This window comes from Bufo bufo, chromosome 6 (genome assembly GCF_905171765.1).
Source record: "Bufo bufo chromosome 6, aBufBuf1.1, whole genome shotgun sequence".
NCBI classification, from domain to species: Eukaryota; Metazoa; Chordata; class Amphibia; order Anura; family Bufonidae; genus Bufo; species Bufo bufo.
The window spans coordinates 139,582,520-139,600,675 of NC_053394.1; the positions used below are offsets into that span (position 1 = coordinate 139,582,520).

The 18,156-nt window shown below is 46.6% G+C and overlaps 1 protein-coding gene across 1 annotated transcript in view; it reads right to left on the minus strand.

Annotated features, from left to right (window-relative positions):
* Positions 1 to 16,850, minus strand: part of RTF2 (replication termination factor 2) — a 58,692-nt gene extending 41,842 nt beyond the window's left edge. The window contains exons 1-5 of the mRNA XM_040436079.1: positions 16,708 to 16,850; positions 15,696 to 15,790; positions 15,193 to 15,286; positions 13,166 to 13,302; positions 1,274 to 1,352 (exon numbers count right to left, since the gene is read on the minus strand). Of these exons, the coding sequence (XP_040292013.1) occupies positions 1,274 to 1,352; positions 13,166 to 13,302; positions 15,193 to 15,286; positions 15,696 to 15,790; positions 16,708 to 16,776 (474 nt within the window). The 5' untranslated portion in view covers positions 16,777 to 16,850. The remainder of the gene's footprint in view (positions 1 to 1,273; positions 1,353 to 13,165; positions 13,303 to 15,192; positions 15,287 to 15,695; positions 15,791 to 16,707) is intronic.
* Positions 16,851 to 18,156: the final 1,306 nt, after the last annotated feature.

The following is an 18,156-nucleotide window of genomic DNA, read 5'->3' on the forward strand; positions in this document are numbered from 1 at the left end:
ACAGGATAAGTAATATAATTCATTTACACAGTAAATACAGCTGGATCATAATCTGTGTTGTTGTATAATGTTAATTGTATCTGAATTATAACATTTAGCCACAACTGTGTTTCTAATCGGCTACAGTATAAACATTAATTAGGTGTGAACAGGCCCGGGGCAGCATTCCATGGCCATGTTGGTGTCCCTCGAGAGTGCCATGTAATAGTAAGATGACAGAATCCTATCAGAGCGTCTCGCTGCTCCTGGACTATGGCTGAAACGATTACTCGATTGAATCGAGTAATTCGACACAAAAAGATCCTCGATGCAAATTTTTTTCATCAAGGATTCGTTTGTGTCATGTGACCACAGAGCGGGAGTGAAGCGCTTGCTATTACTTACCGCTCTGTGGTCACCCGCCGGCCCGTACCGCACTGGATCCTGACACATCGTCAGGTCATAGCGCATGTAAGCGCGCACTATGACCTGACGCTGTGTGACGTCAGGATCCAGTGCAGCTCGCGGTGAGGAGCCCCTACAGGAAAGGTAAGTATTTTATGTCACTGGTGGTGGGGACATGGCACTGAAGGGGGACAACCGGCAATGGATGGCATGGAGGAGCTGATCTGATGGCACTGGGGGACATGGAGGGGCTGATCTGATGGCACTGGGGGAGTGGGGGACATGGCAATTGATGGCACTGGGGGAGTGGAGCTGAAGGCACTGGGGGAATGGAGTTGATGGCACTCGGGGAACTTATGGGGCTGATAGCACAGGCGGGAACGAAGGGTGTTGGGGACTGATGGCAGGGGGTCTGATGAGTTTTTATAAATGAAAAACAAACATTCTATTAATTAATTTTTTCTTATTAGAGTACTCGATTAATTGTAAAAAATAATCGATAGAATAGTCGATTACTAAAATAATCGTTTACTGCAGCCCTATCCTGGACTAGTAACAGTGGAGAGAAATGATGCATCCATTGGCAAGGAGCAATCCCACAGGAGGAGCCGCTAATGATCTTAGAGCTTAAATAAAGGACTGGTAACTAGAAACCTTAGCGACCACCCCAGGGGAGAAATCCAACCATATACACAGCAGCTAAGCCACTTTGTTACCGTAATGATGGCACTTAGGTACAAAGTGACAGGGACAATAGAGAACAGAAAATCGCTACGGAAACGTTACATCATAGAAGCAATGCAGCTCTGAAATACTTAGTGCTGCTGACAGGATGCTGCACAGTGTTGATGTCTGGTTTACTTATTTCACACATTTGGGGTGGACATACCTTATGGCATATGTCAGTCTTGATTTCCTTTAACGCTCTCTCGGAGAACACACAGCCGCAGTTTCTCAGCACACAGAACCTAAGAGATATGAAGACACATTACAGGAGATACGAATGTTTAACCCTTGAAATAACCTGCTTCATAAATGATCTGGACCACTACCCTATTATCCAGAGCCTCATTTCATTTTCATGGAGCTGTTAGACTAATATCACAAGCATCTGAATGAGGCTGGTTCTGCTGCATGGCCATGGATTTCTCCAATTCGGATGAATGAGGCAGATGTGGGTATTTTTTCAACAAATCTACTGTGCGTGAATGTACCCTTATTCTCCCAACTGTTATCACCACTAAGGAGGATGGGTCACTGATTCTAACGTCCAAGTGTGCGGGGAACAAAGGACCAAGTTTCTGAATATAGGAAACAGAGCAGAGGTTTATCAAGTATATTAGGAATAGGCTCCACATACAATTATAAATCATCACCTGTAGGTGTTACTGTTGCTACAACGATGAAGTGCACGTGTCTGGAGATATATCTATATGAAGGCCAAAGGCAACTGGCACCCAGGTCAGAAGTTTTGGAGGTGCTGTGAGAGGCCTTCTCCATTCAACCTACAAAAGACCTTGGGGCACCTTTATTAAGAATGGGGTTTGGGTTGTGTGCGCTAATAGGGCAGTGACCATTTTATTTCCCTTGATGCTTGTACCCTAGAGAAAATGAGCTATTATACATAAAAGCTTTTTGGGAATGTGTTTATAATAGTAATATTTAGGTATTTTCAGTAATTTTACTCCTTTAAAAAGGTAAATCTCACATAATGCCTAAAGGCGCATTTAAAGGGGTTGTCCAAGTATTTTTTTTGTTTGTTTATTGTATGTTTCTAGCTAAGAAAATGTAAGGGATTAAAACCCTCATAGATTGTTGTTACATGCCCCCACAGCTCTGCAACTGCATGTCAACAAAGGGCCAGAACAGAACTAGGGTAATGAGGAAACATTTTTATTTATTTTTTTGCTTGAAACTTGCTTATCTTACGTATACATTGCTGACCATCAGATTTACAGTGCTATATTATTTTTTTTTACATAACTCAGACAACCACTTTAAGGTAAATCTGACATAATGCCAAAAGGCGCGTTTACACATGGCAACCAAGTAGGCAATTATCGGGAAGGGACCGTTCCTTCCCAATAAGTGCCACGCTCATCAGTGGAGGAATGCTATTGCTTGTCCTCAAACAGATTACAGTTCACACAGCACTATCTGCTGCTCAGAAATGGCGAGTTAGTTGTCCGCATGAACGAACATTTCACCTGATGAACTACGGCACCTTTAGGCTCCATTCACACGTCCGTGGTGTGTTGCGGACCCGCAAATTGCGGATCCGCAACACACCCGCCCGGCACCCCTATAGAAATGCCTATTCTTGTACGCAGCTGCGGACAAGAATAGGACATGTTCTATCTTTTGCGGAGCTGCGGACCCGAAGTTCGGGGCCGCGCTCCGCAATTGCGGATGCGGACAGCATCCATTCCATCCCCATAGAGAATGAATGGGTCCGCACCCGTTCCGCAAATTTGCGGAACGGATGCGGACCCATTTGCGGACGTGTGAATGGAGCCTTACACAGGCCACTTTTTTGGCATGAGCTTCCAAACGTACTAACTAGGGCAAAGCGAATCGACTTTGGATGCTTTATCCGAAGTTGATTTGCATAAAACTTCATTCTAATACTGTACGAAGATCCCGCTCAGATGAGCTGAAGTAATTACTTCGAAGACTCGCGAGACTTTGTGTAATATCGTCGAAACCTTGACACAGATTGGGTTTGGTTCCAAGAAGCATCCGGAGTCGATTCACTCATCCCTAGTACTAACATTTGTTCCCGATAATCAGCCCAACAATTGCCGTGTGTAAACCCGTCATAACAGACATTCATACCAGGCCATCGTTAGGTCCCAGGCTACCATGGTAACTTCCCGACACCTCACAATCACATTGTGGGGTGTGGCGGTGCAGGGAGAGAGGGAGTCCAATTAGATGCTGTAGTCAGCACTGACTGTGGCATCTAAGGAGTTAAACGTCTAATCAACGTTAACTTCGATCTCCATAGTAAGAGTAGGGTGCTGTCATAATAGTATGGCAGCACACAGAAACTATGGCCCTGGTCTGATTCATCAAGACCGATGTCTGCTAGGCCTGCACGATATATCGCCAAAGCAATCGTATCGCGATAATCGACGATTCCGATATGGCGATTTGGCAGACCCAAAAACGCTGCGATTACCTATACACAGAGGGAGGAGGGGCTGGGGGCCGGCATCTGTATTAGGAATGACAGTGGGGACCGGTGCAGTCCCTGTATTCTAATGCACCGGCCCCGCTCATTGTTGTATAATATTATCTAACATGTAGGCATTTTTAAAATATAATAATCTTGTATAATCCATACTTACAACTAAATTCCGTAGAAGAGAGGAGGGAAGAGGCAGGCTGGCGCGTCACTCACTAAGTCATGCACCGGCGCCGCCCACTTTATGAATGAAGCAGGCGGCGCGGGCGCGTGACGTAGTGAGTGACACGTCGCCCCGCCCGTCCTGCCTCCTCCCTTCTACGGAATTTAGCTGTAAGTAATACAGCTGGATTATACAAGATTATTATATTTTAACAATGCCTACATGTTAGATAATATTATACAACAGTGAGCGGGACCGCAGAGAAAAAGGGGGTCAGTCAGCACATGCCAAAGCGCAGGGGCACGTTGCTATGGCTGAGAACAAGACTGTTAAACAAAACAAGCAATGCAACAGCTCACTGCAAATCAAATAAGGTACAAAATTGCATCATAATTGCAAATGCTGAACTAATAAGTTAGAGATACTTGGCAAATCGTTTTGTACAAAATTATTTGAGCCCGTCTGCCGAACGTCAAGGCAATCTCTAGTTAGACGGGTTCCTAACACTAAATATACCCGTTATGTGCCATAGCGGCTATCATAATTCAGAAAGTGCAGGTTCCACTTACATGCTGGATCCGCCTGAATTTCTGTAATTTTCGGTGCCAAAATGGCCTCCATTATATCCAGGGAAAGCAGTTACCAGCATGCACGCCAGGCCCACTCCACACCACCCCTGGCGCCACATGGTCACCAAGGACTGCAATGAGAGTCCACACAGCGGGGCCGGTGCATTAGAATATAGGGACTGCACCGGTCCCCACTGTCATTCCTAATACAGATTCCGGCCCCCAGCCCCTTCACACTGCAAGGACACTATTATATTGGGGGGGGGGGGGGGGGGGGGGGGGGGGGGAGGAATCTCTGAATGGCACATAGAATAAGATGCTATATATGTGCCATGCACAGATCCCCTCCAATTCTGGAGCATCTATTCTTATGGCTCTATGTTGTGCCATTCCTTTATTATTTCTACTAGAAGTTATGAATTGCTAGCAGTCGGCAGTAAGGGTGTTACGTGTGTGTGTGTGTGGGGGTGTCTCTGCAACGTCTGACAATGGCACCACTGATTGGATACAGTGAGTCTGTGCTTGTACACACCCCCAACTGGTAACACTGCTCTGTACCCTTACTGCAGACTGCTAGCAATTCATTCATAACTAGTAGAAATAATAAAGGAATGGTCTTTAGGGGGAGCAGAGCCTGACTGCTCATGGAGGAAGACGTGTGAGTGTGGAGCTCCTCCGTAACAGTCCCTACAAGCATCATAGAACTCGACTCTAAGAAGACAGACATGGTCAAATACGGCAGAGACCGCAAGGCAGACATCCCGAGCGTTCATTCAAGCCAAAAGACCAATCCAGATATGCACAAGTTTCTGCAACAGAAGACTGCTAGCCTGCAGCCGCAACCAGACAAAATGGCGCCGAAAGATCTGGCAGCAGCTGACAGCGAGGAAGACGCGGAGCTGCGCAGCGGCGAGGAGAGAGAATATGAAGAACCAGGCATGGCGGCCACTTCTAAAGTGTTTTTCAAGCATACCATCACGCAAACCCTGCGCCCAGTAGTAACCGAGCTCTCAGAGATCAAGGCAGAGATCAAACAGGTGGGTGCGAGGGTAGAGACTCTGGAAACCTCATGTGCAGCCACAGTTGACCACGCCACATCAATGGAGGCGCGAACAACCGATCACCCGGGGCACATCAACAGAGCACTCCCTCTAATTTACGACCAGGAGAATAGGAATAGAAGGCGTAACATCCGCATAAAAGGCCTACCAGAATCCTGGTCAGCGGACATTGCCATTGAAATCTTCAGCGGCTTAGTGGGTGAAACTGAGGCCCAAAAGATCACTATAGAGAGAATCCATAGGTCCCTCAGGCCCAAGCCAGTCTCCCACAGATCCGCCCAGGGATGTAATATGCGGATTACTATCATGTACATACAGCTTCCATATTAAAAGAAGCGAGAGAAAAGGCACCAGTGGTGTACGCTGGGGTTGAATTAGCCTTATACCAAGATGTCGCACCATCTATACTGGCTAAACGGAGAATACTGAGACCGCTTCTGGAACAGCTCCGCCAAAAGAACATTGTCTACTCCTGGCTTTACCACTTCGGCTTAAACATCTTGCGTAATGGCAGAAGGATCCGCATTCACACGCCAGAGGACTTAGATAAATCGTGGTCGTTGCTAGGCCTGGAACCGATGAAGATTCCATCATGGATGCCTATATCCGCAGACGCGCACCTACCCGCGCTACCAACTTCATCACCATGGCAGCCAGTGCCGAAGAATAAGAGGCAGCGCCCAGACCAACGTACATTTCAAAGCACCAGAGAACCAACCTGAGAAAGGACTTGGTCTTGTCGGAGGTACCACGTCCTATTAAGGCCATGTTAGACGGCCCAGTGAAGTACAGCCGTGCTCATTCACAGTACAGTTCTTCATTTGAACGTTGAGACTTATGTCTCCTGTTTTACACATTACCTAGTGAGATCTTAATATGCTAGATATATGTTTTTTAAGTGCTTGTTTAAAAGTGCAAAATCATAAGCTGCAAGACCGGCATAACCTCCCCCATCCCCTAAACAGAGTCACAGATATCTGACAGACACATGAATACCGACATGAAAGTCACCACCTATGAAAACATATGTGGTCTCCTTTAGCTATATATCGGTTTTAGGACAAGCTGAGCCTCATTATATATCCCATTCTGATGTGTAAGGTATATATCTCAATGATCACCAGCTCTAATGTTCATCACCGTTATCCATAATGATTTGACATGTATAACTCTCTCCAGCCTGGGTCTGTGATATTTGACTGCCCTAATAACACTAGTCTCAACCCAAACCTCTAAATCCTAATGCTTACTACAGGACCACGTCATCTTCCTGCAAGAAACGCACTTTAAAATGAAACGCATTCCGAAGATGCCCAAATCGCCATTTTCGCAATGGTTCCATAGCTGCAATACCTCCTAGGCCACCAAAGGAGTAGCGATAGCCATACACAACTCGATCCCTTTCACATTCATGAAACAACATACTGACTCAGAAGGTCGTTTGCTCCTAGTGAAAGGGGAAATAGAAGTTAGCAAAAGTATATATCTGTGAGCCTATGCCCCTAACAAAGGACAAATCTCCTGGCTGCTCAAAGCGTTAGACACGCTATATCTCTTCGCAGAGGGCACAGTCATCCTAGGCACAGATCTCAATGTCACACTGGATCCAACAGTGGATTCCTCCACATCCAGATCACACGTATCACTAAAAGAGCTAGGGAAACTCTCAAGCAAACTACACGACTTACAACTAGTAGATACCTGGAGATTATGTAATCCATTGATGAGACTACTCTTTTCACTCCATACCTAATAACTCTTTCCAACGCTTAGACTATATTTTCACCTCTAGAACAGCTCTTCCCCTTCTCTCAACGGCTCAAATAGGCAATATCACGATATCAGACCATGCGCCCTGCTCGGTCACAATTCTTTTGTCACAAATCCCACGGGGTGAATGGATCTGGAGACTAAATGAAATGCTACTTGGCACAGAGAAAAAACAGGCACATATTAGAAAACATCTACAAGAATTCTTCCAGAATAATGAAACCAAACAGACCCCCCCAGCGTTGTTGTGGGAGTCGCATAAAGCATACATTAGAGGTGTACTGGTTGAATTGGGCTCTAGGACAAAGAAAGAGAGGCAGAAGGTAATAGAGGACTTACTGGAACAGATAGCCAAAATAGAAAGTTCCATCAAGCTTTCTTACTCTCAGGAAAAGCAAGCAAACTTAGCAGCAACTTAAACATGTACTAGACCTACGCCATGCCAAACACCTCTTTTTCAAAACACAAGCTGTATGCGCATGGAGACAGAGGGGGAAAGTTGATGTCCTCCCTGATTAAAAAGTCAAGGGAAAGATCATTCATTAAAAAGATTAAGGGGAATCAGGGACAACAGTACACACAGACAGACGACATAGCTAGAGCCTTCCACTCCTTTTACACAGAACTCTATAACCTCCAGTCTAACCCCTGCCCCCCTCAATTCAGACTTTTCTAGATACCCTAGACTTACCCTCAATATCCGAGTCTGAGGCGGACAGCCTTTTGGCGCCGGTTACATTAACAGAAATACAACCCATCATTAACAGCTTTTCACCAGGGAAGAGTCCTGGTCCAGATGGACTCCCGCTTCTGTATTACAAAAAATTTGGTGAAGTGTTGTCACACCAACTTGTGTCTTTGTGCAACTCATTGCTACAAGGAGGTAGGCTGTAGCCCCAGACACTAGAGGCCCACATCACATTGATTCACAAAACGGGAAAAGACCCCCAGTCATGTGGGAGTTACCGACCCATTTCGCTTTTGAATTTGGATTAAAAAATTTGGGCCAAGCTGATAGCTAGACGAATAGCTCCCCTGCTCCCGAAACTTATAGGTAGCGAACAGGCCGTATTTATTCAGGGAAGAGAAGGAAGGGATAACTCGTGCAGATTATTTCATGCCATGCATATAGCACATAAGCGCAACCTACCGTTAGCATTACTAGGGGTCGACGCGGAGAAGGCCTTCGACCTGTAAATTGGGCCTTTATGGAAGCCACACTCAATAAATTTAATTTCCCTCCTAGCTTCATAACAGCCATCCTCTCACTACACAAAACCTTCAGCGAGAATAAAAATAAACGGTACATTGTCCCCCTCCTTTGCGATCACAAACGGGACAAGACAGGGGTGCCCCCTGTCCCCATCCCTTTTTATCCTGGTAGTAGAAACACTACTACAGAACATACGGCAGAACAAATCCCTCAAGGGATTTACCATAGGTCATATACAACTCAAATGCCTAGCCTTTGCAGACGACCTTTTATTCCTTATCGCAAACCCAACTGCTGACCTCCCGATACTCACCAAAATACTAAATGATTATGGCCTTATGTCCAATTTTACAGTAAACATATCAAAGTCTGAGATCCTTAACATCACAGTCCCCTCCAAAGAACTTCATCTAGCAAAATCATCGTCTCACTTCCCATGGGTTTCCTCTTCACTAAAGTATCTAGGTATACAAATCCCAAACAAGCTATCAGACCTACACTCACCTAAAGAATTATTAGGAACACCATACTAATATGGTGTTGGACCCCTTTTTGCCTTCAGAACTGCCTTAATTCTACGTGGCATTGATTCAACAAGGTGCTGATAGCATTCTTTAGAAATGTTGGCCCATATTGATAGGATAGCATCTTGCAGTTGATGGAGATTTGAGGGATGCACATCCAGGGCACGAAGCTCCCGTTCCACCACATCCCAAAGATGCTCTATTGGGTTGAGATCTGGTGACTGTGGGGGCCATTTTAGTACAGTGAACTCATTGTCCTGTTCAAGAAACCAATTTGAAATGATTCGAGCTTCGTGACATGATGCATTATCCTGCTGGAAGTAGCCATCAGAGGATGGATACATGTTCTCATTCTGTTTACGCCAAATTCGGATTCTACCATTTGAATGTCTCAACAGAAATCGAGACTCCGACCAGGCAACATTTTTCCAGTCTTCAACAGCCAATTTTGGTGAGCTCGTGCAAATTGTAGCCTCTTTTTCCTATTTGTAGTGGAGATGAGTGGTACCCGGTGGGGTCTTCTGCTGTTGTAGCCCATCCGCCTCAAGGTTGTGCGCGTTGTGGCTTCACAAATGCTTTGCTGCATACCTCAGTTGTAACGAGTGGTTATTTTAGTCAACGTTGCTCTTCTATCAGCTTGAATCAGTCGGCCCATTCTCCTCTGACCTCTAGCATCCACAAGGCATTTTTGCCCACAGGACTGCCGCATACTGGATGTTTTTCCCTTTTCACACCATTCTTTGTAAACCCTAGAAATGGTTGTGCGTGAAAATCCCAGTAACTGAGCAGATTGTGAAATACTCAGACCGGCCCGTCTGGCACCAACAACCATGCCACACTCAAAATTGCTTAAATCACCTTTCTTTCCCATTCTGACATTCAGTTTGGAGTTCAGGAGATTGTCTTGACCAGGACCACACCCCTAAATGCATTGAAGCAACTGCCATGTGATTGGTTGACTAGATAATTGCATTAATGAGAAATAGAACAGGTGTTCCTAATAATTCTTTAGGTCAGTGTATATACCATGAATTTCTCCCCTCTGATTTTAGAAGTCAAACAACTTTTGCAGAAGTATGATTTCCCCTTTATCTCCTGGATAGGCCGCAAGAACCTACTTAAAGCTTATATAATACCTAAAATATTATATACCTTAGCAATGGTCCAAATGTACCTACCAACGAGCTTCTTTAGCTCCATCAGAGCTCTCTTCTCCAAATACTTGTGGAAGGGCCGTAGGCCTAGGTTGCCATACACTTTACTAATGAAACGAAGAGAACATGGAGGTATAGGTCTCCCAGACATAGCAACATACACTGCTCAAAAAAATAAAGGGAACACTTAAACAACACAATGTAACTCCAAGTCAATCCCACTTCTGTGAAATCAAACTGTCCACTTAGGAAGCAACACTGAGTGACAATCAATTTCACATGCTGTTGTGCAAATGGGATAGACAACTGGTGGAAATTATAGGCAATTAGCAAGACACCCCCAATAAAGGAGTGGTTCTGCAGGTGGTGACCACAGACCACTTCTCAGTTCCTATGCTTCCTGGCTGATGTTTTGGTCACTTTTGAATGCTGGCGGTGATTTCACTCTAGTGGTAGCATGAGACGGAGTCTACAACCCACACAAGTGGCTCAGGTAGTGCAGCTTATCCAGGATGACACATCAATGCGAGCTGTGGCAAGAAGGTTTGCTGTGTCTGTCAGCGTAGTGTTCAGAGCATGGAGGCGCTACCAGGAGACAGGCCAGTACATCAGGAGACGTGGAGGAGGCCGTAGGAGGGCAACAACCCAGCAGCAGGACCGCTACCTCCGCCTTTGTGCAAGGAGGAACAGGAGGAGCACTGCCAGAGCCCTGCAAAATGACCTCCAGCAGGCCACAAATGTGCATGTGTCTGCTCAAACGGTCAGAAACAGACTCCATGAGGGCGATATGAGGGCCCGACATCCACAGGTGGGGGTTGTGCTTACAGCCCAACACCGTGCAGGACGTTTGGCATTTGCCAGAAAACACCAAGATTGGCAAATTCGCCACTGGCGCCCTGTGCTCTTCACAGATGAAAGCAGGTTCACACTGAGCACATGTGACAGACGTGACAGAGTCTTGAGACGCCGTGGAGAACGTTCTGCTGCCTGCAACATCCTCCAGCATGACCGGTTTGGCATTGGGTCAGTAATGGTGTGGGGTGACATTTCTTTGGAGGGCCGCACAGCCCTCCATGTGCTCGCCAGAGGTAGCCTGACTGCCATTAGGTACCAAGATGAGATCCTCAGACCCCTTGTGAGACCATATGCTGGTGGGGTTGGCCCTGGGTTCCTCCTAATGGAAGACAATGCTAGACCTCATGTGGCTGGAGTGTGTCAGCAGTTCCTGCAAGACGAAGGCATTGATGCTATGGACTGGCCCGCCCGTTCCCCAGACCTGAATCCAATTGAGCACATCTGGGACATCATGTCTCGCTCTATCCACCAACGTCACGTTGCACCACAGACTGTCCAGGAGTTGGCAGATGCTTTAGTCCAGGTCTGGGAGGAGATCCCTCAGGAGACCGTCCGCCACCTCATCAGGAGCATGCACAGGCGTTGTAGGGAGGTCATACAGGCACGTGGAGGCCACACACACTACTGAGCCTCATTTTGACTTGCTTTAAGGACATTACATCAAAGTTGGATCAGCCTGTAGTGTGTTTTTCCACTTTTAGGGTCCATTCACACGTCCGTTTTTTCTTTCCTGATCTGTTCCGTTTTTTCAGGAACAGATCTGGACCCATTCATTTTCAATGGGTCCTGAAAAAAATCTGACATTGAGCTGTCCGTTTTTTTCCAGGACCCATTGAAAATGAATGGGTCCAGATCTGTTCCTGAAAAAACGGAACAGATCAGGAAAGAAAAAACGGACGTGTGAATGGACCCTAATTTTGAGTGTGACTCAAAATCCAGACCTCCATGGGTTAAAAAATTTGATTTCCATTTTTTTATTTTTGTGTGATTTTGTTGTCAGCACATTCAACTATGTAAAGAACAAAGTATTTCAGAAGAATATTTAATCAATTCAGATCTAGGATGTGTTATTTTTGTGTTCCCTTTATTTTTTTGAGCAGTGTATATACACACAACAATTGTTGGCGTTGTGAGACGGGGACTGGCTCCCTATCCCACATCTGGTTTAATTGTCCACGAGTTGCCACCTTCTAGAGCCAGGTAGAACAGACCATTAAGACAATATGCTCTCCCTCCTTCTCTATTCAAATAGAACATATTGTCTTAGCAAGACCCAGCCTTGCATTCCTACCATCCAAGCACAATTTAGCCGCCCATCTTATAGCAGCTGCAAAATCTCTTATCCCCTTGCATTGGCTGAGCAAGGAGCCACCCACATTTAGTGAATTGATTGACTTTGTTCACCCAATTTGCCAATTTGAAGAGATTACTAGTCTACATGACAGACTCAAAGATAAATTCCACAGAATCTGGTCTCCCTGGCTAAGATACAGGGACCAAATTACCAAACCTGCATTAACTGCGTGTGTATAATGTACGCCAAGACCGACTTTTGTACAACTGCATACTTGAGAAAGAAATAGTCACCTTTCCCTCCCCTCCTCTTATACCTATATCCCTCTCTTTTCTTATCTTTGTGTTCCTTTTCTAATGCAGGCCGTTAAATATATGTTTTCTGAACCGCATAATCATTTCCAACACTATGTCAGATGTAATACTATGGAATTGTTCCTTTTTGCTGGCCTTTTTAGGTCGACAGTTTGTGCAGTAACCTATTCATTGTATTTTTCTCCTATGACATTTGTTGTATACTACAATGACTGCTAAAAATTAAAAGAATTAAAAAAAAAAAAAGAAAAGAAATAAAAGAATGGTACAACATAGAGCCATAAGAATAGATGCTCCAGAACTGTTATTACATGCAGAATCCCACATGTGTGTCAGGAGTGGCGACAGGTCCTCTAAGTACTTCTGCAACTCACTAGAATGCCATTAAGTGGAAGGGAATGTATACCTCAGACTGCTGCCTGACAAGAGGGAACAAATCCCTCTCGTCCTGATACTTTGTTACAATGTATCCGTGCAGGTAAAACAAACCAGTCTAGAGTTCAGGCTGTGTAGCTCACAAAGGATTATGTAGACTGGATACAACTGTAACAAACCCTCAGCTGGAGAAGCTGTATGTCAGGACATATTTTGGACAGGAATATTCTCTTTTTTTTTTACATCAGGCAGGGATCTTAAAATCTCAACGACATTCCTTGTTTGTTTTGCTGCGCACATACCTGTGTTTTCCATTCACTTCCAGACCCACAACAGGACAGATGAACTGCGCTCGCTGCTCGTCATATGTGTCGCCTTTCGTGTTGCCTTTGTCGCCTTTCCAGGCCGGGTTGTTGGTCAGATTCAGCTCAATCACATTCTGCAAGGAGATAGCATATTATGTTAACCACAATAGAATGGTGACACTAATCTTGGCCACAGCCAGAGCTGCATGTATTACATTGCAGGAGATGCAGTGTTTAGAACAGTGGTGTAAAGTAAGTCTTCCATATAGCTAACTGCACAGTACTGCAGTGTCAGATTGGGGTACGCTGGGCCCACCTTCTATCTTCACAAATGTAATAAAATTTTTACATATAAATAATACCCTCACATACTATACATATAGCGCTCTGTTCATCACATTTATAGGCCTTAAAGGGGTTTTCCAAAACTTTAATACTGATGATGTATCCTCAGGATAGGTCATCAGTATCTTATCGATGGGGGTCCGACACCAAGGACCTCTGCTGATCAGCTTTCTCCAGGCCAGTGACAACACGTTCATCGGTCATACGGCCTAGGAGCAGCTTAGCCCCATTGAAGTTAATGGGGATGAGCGCATGTCACCACCAGTTCTGTGAGAAGATCTGGCAGACGTTCTTCTCTACCTGTTGTATGATGTTGTTTGTTTTGGTTTCACTTTCTCATCTCCTTTCCTTCTCCCAGCTGTCACCTATTTGCACTGATTGTCTCCCTTTATATTCCCTCCCATACTGCCTCACTTTGCGGTTTACACTTCTTCCTGGAGGCTGCGTCTCCTGATTCCTCAGATAAGTCTGTTTCCTTTATTTGTGTTTCTTGCTGGCTTGATTGTAGGTGACCCTGACTCCGTCCGTATTAAGTGCAGGGAGCCGGTGGTCGTGTCCCCTCACTATTATAGGGTTTTCAGGTGTCACATAGCATAAGGTACGAGGGCATGCAATCGTCTACCATAAAGATCTTTGCATGGGCATAGCAGTCAGGGAGAGCTCTAGGGTTTTATTGGGCTCACCCATATGCTCCTTAGTTTGGGATCAAGCCAGTTGGATGTTTATTTATAAGTTCCAGCTTTCTGCAACACCATCCGTGACAGCGCAATACCAAGCACAGCCACTATACTATGTATGGCGCTGTGCTTGGTAAGCACGGAGAAGGCCACATCGCTCACAGGAGCACCGATGCCTTCTCGAACAGCTGATCAGTGGGGCCCCGGGTGTCAGACCCCCACCGATCAGATATAGATGACTTATCCTGACTCTGATTCTTGGAAAACCCTTTTAAATATGTGCCAAGGATGTACATGTGGAACAGATACTCTGCCAGGTGTCATACAATGACAGTTAAAGGGGTTTGCCGGGATTTACATACTGATGACCTATCCTCAGGATAGGTCATCAACATGAGATCGGCAGGGGTCCGACTCCCACCAATCAGCTTTTGCAGGAGACCGCTGCCTCCTCACAGCGTACCAAGCACATTGGTTCAGTTTGGGGCCAATGTACTGTGAATGGGGTATGCTCCATTCAGGATGCATACCGTTCTGGTAGCATTCAGTTTTGTGACCGGATCCGTTTTATTCGGATCTGTCACCCATTGACTTACACTGTTTTTAGTGACAGATCCGGTTTCTTCCATTTCGATTTAACACAACCGCATCCTAATGGAAGGGATGAATCCTGATGTGCAAAATCAAACTGAACTGTTTTGGTCCGGTTTTCAGATCCTCTGCTGGAAGCGCAGATGTGAAAGTAGCCGGAGCTCAGCTGCTCTCTAATAGCCAATATGGCTGACAGTGATAGCGGTCATGTGCTCCTATTACTGTCCCCGGTCAACTCAGGGGCTCCTTGCCTTCCTTCTCTCTGGTAATAAATCAGCGAGAAACCTCCCCATGCCGCTCACCAATTCTCTACCTGTAGGGTGGGAAACATGACCTGGTACTTGGTGTCCGGAAGTAGCGAACTGAAGCCTGGGACAGAACAACACGAAATACAGCAGCAAAGAGCTTTACCTTGATGCTCTTGATATGGGCGGCAGAGTCCGCGTGCGGTTTTTCTGGGGATTTGTCAAGAAGGAATTCAATGACAGCATCTTTATTGTACAACCTGTGAAAAGACAAGAATATGGAGTCACAATCGGATGCAAGGGGGGGTATTTATTAACAGACATCACTGTATTAGAGGGACAGGCGCCATTTTATACAATGAAGACTTAACAACACTTCACAATCAGAAATACTTCTCTCAGCTGGGGGTTTGTTACATTGCATCCGGTCTAGACAGTAAACAACACTCTGCTGTGCGGATAGTTTGTTACAATGTATCAGCACAAGTAAAATGTCTGTAGATCAAAGAGGATTGTCTAGACTGGATAAAATTGTAACAAACCCTCAGCTGTGCAAAGTAGTTGATCTGCGCAGGTTTTCAGCCTCTGGAAGCAAACAAGAATAATGCCGTTTACTGACAGCAAGCTGAGATCTTGGAGAGGAATTAAAACAGCTTTATTGGTCCGCACCTTCCCAGCTCACAGGTGACGATTGGTCTTTTCAGCTTCTCCTGGCTCAAGGTGCAGTAATACCAGCGAGCGACCAGCTCCGCGTTCTTATCAATCTGCAAGAGACAAGAAGAAACTAAGAAACTAAGTTACAGGCAGAGGAAGGGGGGGCCGAGGGCACGGCAGAGGAAGGGGGGGGCCCAGGGCACGGCAGAGGAAGGGGGGGGGGCCCAGGGCACGGCAGAGGAAGGGGGGGGGGGGCCCAGGGCACGGCAGAGGAAGGGGGGGGGGGCCCAGGGCACGGCAGAGGAAGGGGGGGGGGGCCCAGGGCACGGCAGAGGAAGGGGGGGGGGGGCCCAGGGCACGGCAGAGGAAGGGGGGGGGGGGCCCAGGGCACGGCAGAGGAAGGGGGGGGGGCCCAGGGCACGGCAGAGGAAGGGGGGGGGGCCCAGGGCACGGCAGAGGAAGGGGGGGGGGCCCAGGGCACGGCAGAGGAAGGGGGGGGGGGCCCAGGGCACGGCAGAGGAAGGGGGGGGGGCCCAGGGCACGGCAGAGGAAGGGGGGGGGGGGCCGAGGGCACGACAGAGGAAGGGGGGGGGGCCCAGGGCACGGCAGAGGAAGGGGGGGGGGGGCCCAGGGCACGGCAGAGGAAGGGGGGGGGGGCCCAGGGCACGGCAGAGGAAGGGGGGGGGGGCCGAGGGCACGGCAGAGGAAGGGGGGGGGCCGAGGGCACGGCAGAGGAAGGGGGGGGGCCGAGGGCACGGCAGAGGAAGGGGGGGGGCCGAGGGCACGGCAGAGGAAGGGGGGGCCGAGGGCACGGCAGAGGAAGGGGGGGCCGAGGGCGGCCGCCGAGATAGCAATATGTCACCACTTTGAAAAGTGGGCAGCAAACCCATATACACATGTAGTATCAGCCACTCTCCAGACCGAAGAATACTGGGATTTGTAGTGCCCCTGTTCTGAGATATCTGAGGTAGGAAAATATCTCAGAACACCACCACCGCTCGGCCCATACATTGTATCCCGTCCTCACCTTCTCCACCTTCTTAGGCCCTTTCACCAATTCATGGCGCTTGGGGATGGTTCCTCCGTCACAACCCATCGCACGGCTCTCTACGACCACAACAAACTCGGTAAAGGCTAAATCCCATGAACAGGAAGGACCTACTGACGTCAAGGAGGCACGTGACCGTAAAGCGCAAACCGGGCCTGCCGACGTCACAACATCACGTGGGACTCCTAGATCACGTGATTTTATACTGCGAACTTGCTAGGGTTGAGACTAGAATGGAGTTGTTACAATGAGGTCCTCCCCCTGGAGTCAGTAATCTAGCCTGTTCAGTGTAGAGCAGGCTAGAATGGAGTTGTTACAATGAGGTCCTCACCCTGGAGTGAGTATTCTAGCTTGTTCAGTGTAGAGCAGGCTAGAATGGAGTTGTTACAATGAGGTCCTCACCCTGGAGTCAGAAATCTAGTCTGTTCACTAGAAAGCAGGCTAGAATGGAGTTGTTAGGAGGAGGTCCTCCTGTTCTTCATGTTACTTAATAAATTCTTTGCTTTCTTAATTCTGGAAACTGTTTTACTAGATTTATGAATTTCCTATATAATTTTTTCATATATATTTTTATCGATGCAATAGAAAAAATTCCATTCTGCTTGTTTTCACAAATACATAAAAATAGAACTAAGGGGTCATTTATTTTCAAATATATACGACCTTTTGGTGTATTTTTGGTGCAGATTTTTTCGCAAAGGTGATTTGCGGCAAAATCTAAGACTTCATCCCCTTCCAAGTCACTTACACCAGTTCTAAATAAGGAGGAATGGCGGGGAAGGGGTGGCCCGACTGGTTTATAATTTCCTACACCAATGATGTAATTCTAATCCGACATGATCAAATTCAGAGTTTTACAGTTGTGTTCACACAGCGCGGCCATTTTCTGTTAACACTCTCATTAATGGCTGTGTGGTTTTGCCAATAAAACACACAAGTGTCAATCAAAATGCCACTTCTAAAACCACGCCGACCACATGAGTACACCCTTCATGTATTTTAATTTCACAGTTTTATCTGCCACAGCCGACTAGATTAAGGACTTCTCAGAGGACCAATATTAACTCAATAAGCCACAGCAAATACAGGAGGACCTCCTTCTGCCCACTCCATTCTAGCCTGCTCTGTATAGAAAAGACTTGGTTACTGACTCCAGGAGGAGGACCTTCTTCTAATATCTCTACAGCTTATATTACTGATAGTAGAGGAGGACCTCCTTCTAACACCTCTACAGCTTATATTACTGATAGTAGAGGAGGACCTCCTTCTAACACCTCTGCTGCTTATATTACTGATAATAGAGGAGGACCTCCTTCTAACAACTCCATTCTAGCTGATTCTATAGTGAACGGGCTAGATTACTGACTCCAGGAGGAGGACCTCCTTCTAACACCTCTACAGCTTATATTACTGATAATAGAGGAGGAC